Below are 5,769 nucleotides of genomic sequence, written 5' to 3' on the forward strand. Positions count from 1 at the left end.
AGAAACGCCAGAAAATACCCGTCAGATTCTAGAGGATGCAACACCAAAAACTATACTAGATATGATGTATTCTTATTTTAATTTTAATTATTATGATTAAATTATTTAATTTGATGTAAACACCCTACCAATGTGAATAAGTATTTGCCCTACTCGGAGACTAATTCGTATACTCCTTGTCGATTTTTACCATAGTGGAGGTTGACAAAGATCCTAGTGCCAGTAGATTAAGTGTAAACATATATGGACCTGAATTATTAAAATATAGCAGCCTTATAAGTTATAACTTAAAATTATTTGAGCAAAATTCATTACTAGCCATTCACTAGAAACTAATATCATCCGCTGGCCATAAATTATAATATGCACTTTATAGCCCAGAACCAATTCTAATGACTAGCCACTAAAATTAACAAACCCAACTGGCATGAAAAAATAACGGGAGATGAAGGCAGGAGAATTGCAAGGTAAACTATTGAGATTGACTTTTAATTTCTTCAGAGGGAATCATTCATCATTTGATTCTTTTTTGGCTTTTATGCTATTTAGATATTGATATTTTATACATATTTATGAGAGATATTAAAAAAAAATTATTATAAATATTTATTTTTGTCAACTCAAAGAAGGGACAAAAGGGACAGGTGTCGTGTACACAATAGTTATACATATTTGAGACATAACATTCTTTTTATACACATTGGTATAGCATTTAAATTCAAACTTTGAAAAAGATAATGGCAATAAATTGATTTGTGCCTTTTCCTATAGGAGTCCAAGATGTGCAGTGATTAATGAATAATTAAAATTTTAGAGAACACTACAATTGGGAGCACTTGTATAATCATTACTTCTCCGCTTTTCCGAAACTAAAGTGATTTAAATTATATCCAAACTATATACGATCACTATGCAAAAAAGAATATACAACTACAAATCTCACTATACAAAAGATATACAACATATAATATTATTTATACAAAAAATATACAATTTTGATACAACAAAGCTAGAATCTTTCAAATATTTTACTATACTACAGTTCATGTGCACACTAGTACAAAATGTATATATATTGTTTACACATCGTAGTCATTCAATATACAAAATAGATGTCACTATACAAAATATATACAAAAAAGACTGTTGCTATACAAAAAATATACAGTCACTGTATAATTTATATATACAATATACTGTCACTATACAAAACATATACTATATAGACTGTCACTATGCAAAACATATACAAAATAGACTATCACTATACAAAAAATATACAAAATAGACTGATACTATACAAAAAATATACAAATTCAGGCTATTAGATGTAATATGTTTGGGTCGGAGGAACATTTCGTGTCAACGAAAAAAAATATGGGCTATTAAAATTTTGAGGTCATAGAGGGTCATTTTCTCAAATTATTTTCATTGAACACTCGGCTAAACTCTTGCGGCTATTGCTAACATAAACAATTTGTTTTTAGGAGACATGAAATAATGGGAAATTACAAAATCTTCTTTCAAAGAAATTCTTGAAACAAAAAAATAAATGAACAAATATGAAATAATTTCCACATATGGAGATTTCTCTTTCTATTTAAAGTACTCTCTTCAAAATGGAATTTATAAGCTTCTTTGTATTATTAGAAAACTAAAATAAATAATAAAGAGATTCTGACCTATATCGATGTGGCCACTTGCTCTGCGCGCACAATAGAAAAGTAAAGAGTACTGTAGAGTCAGTGGTGAATCTACATATTATTTCAAATTCAATAAATTAAATGATCTATTAATAGTATGCCAAATTTAAACTCATAATTTTTAAAATCTGAACGCCAGCTAATGGACATAGATTTAGGCACGTGCTATGTACAACCCTAGCGAATGGACATAAATTTAGTTGAAACTTTAAAAGATAAAATAAAAAATAATTTTTGAAAATTAAAATTGTGTTTGAACGTATATTTTACTTGAAAAAGGATTGAAGTTTTAGTACAATCAAACCTCTATATAACAATCTCGTTTGTTTCGATATTTGTTTTTGTTGATTTAGTGAAGTGTTATTATAGAGGACGTACATTGTAACATAACATAAAAATCGATTCCAAAAAAAAGTTAGCATTTATAATGAATGACTATTATATAAAAATAATGTTATAGAGAAGTTTGACTGTATTTAAAAATTATAAATTTCATCTTTAACATAGCATCTTTTCCCTCTCGCTTTCCATAATATAATAATATAAAAAAATTTAAAAAATACTTCGTAAATTTGTTGTCAAAATGAAAAGGTTATAGCGACGTGAACCAAAGGCAATGAAAAACAATTACAATAACAATAACAACAACGACAATCTAGTATAATACACAAGTTAAGTCTGGGGAAAGTAGAGCGTACGCATACCTTACCTCTCCCTTTAAGAAGGCGAAAAAATTATTTCCGAAAAATCCTCAGCTAATAAAGAAAAAAAGGGAAGAGACAATAACACACAAATGACAATAAAAAATAATTAAAAATCATAAAAATCTAAACATCGTATCTGGATGTAACATCACCATCAGTAGTACCTTCAAAGAATACCAAAAATAACAAAAATCGGAAAAAGCAAAGGCAGGCTAAATTTCACCGAACTGGTTACTTTATTTTGTCTTACATTAAGATCTAATTAGATATATGTTGATTAGATACATTCCTATAATTTTCCAAGAACTCAATCAGATTTTCTATGTACTTATCATGAAGATTTTTGTTTCCAAATATAGAAATCATTTCTTTTGCTTTCTCCCGAATTATCTTTCCTCCATTTTCAACCATTACTAAATTAACCGAGTTGGCCACTGAATCACTTGTATATGACCCATCCTCTTCATTTCTTGGAATTTCTACACCAACCCCTTTATCTTCTAGAATTCTAGCATTCAGTCCTTGATCAACCAAAAATGGTAACATAATTAATGGATGACCAAACATTAACCCTTCTATAATCGAACTCCATCCACAATGAGTCAAGAATCCGCCGACCGAGTCATGACTTAGTATATTCAACTGAGGTGACCAACTTTTCCATACTATGCCTCGACCTTTGATTCTTTCCTCAAAACCCTCCGGAAGCTCGATCGGGTCAGTAATTCCTGACCCAGAAGGCTTCCTCAAGACCCAAAAAAACGGTGATTCAGATAACTCCAACCCAAGAGCTAGCTCATTAATTTCATTACGACCAATAGTCACTTCACTCCCTAGTGCTACATAAACCACTGAACCTTTGGGTTTCTCATCTAACCATTCTTTAATCGACATCCAAGATTGATTAATTTTTTTCGTCGTTATTATTTTCCACCATAGGTGGCATTAAACCCGAAGGAATTATCGGTATATTGTGAAGATCTTCTAATAACTTTAACCACTGACCTTCAAACTCATGACAATGACGAAAAATAGTAGCGTCTGCTCCTATCATTGTTACTCCGTTACGATAAAGATCCGAAACGCCAGAAACATTCTTCTGGCTGGACCCCACTATCCACCGTGCCTCATGGCGGCGATACGCCGCCTTTGTTTCAAATGTATCCATTTTGGTGGAACTAAGAAATCCTCCACCGTAGGCGGTGGTCCTGAGTTGGTGTTGATCATATTTTCCGTTGTACCAAAGAAAGCAATAAACCAAGCGTTAATTATGCAATAGAAAATACGTGATATTCCTAACTTGGCTGAAATAGGAGCCAACCAATATTGTGCAAAATCTTGAATAATCCAATCAGGTGAATTCTTTTCCAAGAAATTAGTCACCTCTTTTTCCATACCATCCATTGCTTTTTTAAGATAAATGATTTCTTCAGTTGTTATATCCATAGTAGCCTCTGCATTTTCTGGTAAGCCATCAACTTTGGGAAGTGAGATTTTGATAAAAGTTATGGATGTAGAAAATTCAAGGGGAAGTTTAGGGAGACGATCAATATTTCTTGGGGTTGAAATGAAAGAGATTTTGTGACCTTTTTGAGCAATGAATTTGGAAAGTTCAAGAAATGGTACAATATGACCAAAAGCTAGCCAAGGAAACATAACTACGTGAAGCTTATTAGTATTACTTTCAGCTCCATTAGCCATGGATTTGAGAAGTTGAGATTCCAAGGCTTACAAGGAAGCTTTTGTTTATGCTTTTCTCTCTTGGACCACTATATAAATAGTAAAAAATCAGCCCGATGCATTAAGCTTTCGCTATGCGTAGAGTCCGTGGAAGAGCCGGACCATAAGGGTTTATTGTACGCAGTCTTACTCTGTATTTCTGTAAGAGACTGTTTCCACGGCTCGAACCCGGGACCTCCTGGTCACACGACATCCACTTTACTAGTTGCGCCAAGACTGACTTCAAAGATAGTTAGAGATCATATCCCTGAGACTGAGAATAACATAGTATGAAATTTCTTACACAAAAAATGTTACTACTCATATAGAAAACTCGATAATGGTCAATTTAGATTTTACTGATTCAGCTGATAGTGATTGAAAAACACATTTAGGGCCCGTTTAGTTTGTTTTCCTTTTTCCGAAATCAATGTTTGGCGATAAAATTTTTGATTTTCACTTTGAAGATAAATTTTGAATTTTTTCAAAAATTTGAAAAACTCAAAAAAAAAAAAAAAAAAAACTCTATTTTTCAAAATTTTCACTTTAGATCACTCACAAAAATAAAAAACAGCCCAAAATTATATTCATATCCAAATACAACTCTAATTTTCAAATACCATTTTTATCAAATTTTTGTTCACTTTGTTTTAGAAATTTTACAATTCTCCAAACGCCCACTTAATCAATTATAGTGGATTTTACTGGGCACTGGTTAGGGTAACCAGAGCTAGAAGGCAACTTACGCTTTCTGTCTAACCCAATATATTTGTACTTGCTTGAAGACACTTGTATAAACTTTAGAATTCATGCACTTCAAAATTTTAAGTCCGACTAAGAATATTGACACTGATAACACATTATTCTAAAGAAAGAACATGTACATCACGACGTATTTTATCGTAATTTTAAAGCTAAGAGTAGGAGAATCTTACAGCTGGCCGCAAGTTTTTAATAACATATCAATAAACGAAAATATAATGAACAATAAATAATAAACTTGTCAGTTGTCATAAAAATAAATTGCTGTTTTCTAATGAGAGTTGAATTTGACAAGCGCTCAAAAGGCTCCAAAAGAGACTTTTCTCTTTCCGATGATGTAAGAACAATCCTACGCTTCCCAATTTCAAAATAACAAACTATCTTACAGTTTTTTTCACAAACTTGTACGTTCAAGTTACGAGATTGATATTTAGACTTTAATTAACTTCAATGATTGAATTAGCATACATATAATGCCTTCTCTAAAATAAAACAATTAGAATATTGTTTACCCTAAAAATGGATAACAATTGAATTTATATGCGGTTTTAAGAATATACGGATTAATTTAATACAAATGAAAAATGACATTAGATTAAACGAGTAAAAGACGTAATAAATTATCAAACCAATAAGGATAGTGATCCCGGACTCAGTAAGGGTTTAACGAAGTGCCTGCCTTTGACCCCGGGCTTACACTAATGAAATATTGATGAACAAAAGTATGAATTTTGGATAAGAGAGAGAATAAGAGTATATTGCCTTGATATGCAAGTTACAATGTGTTTAATGAACAATTAGTTTCCCTTTTATATAGTAGGGGAGTTTCACCCTAAGTACAATTCTAAAATAGGACAAAAATCTTTCTTTATGCTAGTCAC

At 31.4% G+C, this 5,769-nt stretch overlaps 1 protein-coding gene across 1 annotated transcript; it reads right to left on the minus strand.

Moving 5' to 3' along the window:
- Positions 1-2,380: 2,380 nt before the first annotated feature.
- On the minus strand, positions 2,381-4,379 carry LOC107809132 (UDP-glycosyltransferase 91D1-like). Its single transcript, XM_016633731.2, is given in 3 exon segments — positions 2,381-3,313; positions 3,315-3,568; positions 3,571-4,379. Coding segments are annotated over 3 exon segments (1,440 nt in total). The 5' UTR covers positions 4,109-4,379; the 3' UTR covers positions 2,381-2,665.
- Positions 4,380-5,769: the final 1,390 nt, after the last annotated feature.

This window comes from Nicotiana tabacum, chromosome 13, assembly GCF_000715075.1.
Source record: "Nicotiana tabacum cultivar K326 chromosome 13, ASM71507v2, whole genome shotgun sequence".
NCBI classification, from domain to species: domain Eukaryota; kingdom Viridiplantae; phylum Streptophyta; class Magnoliopsida; order Solanales; family Solanaceae; genus Nicotiana; species Nicotiana tabacum.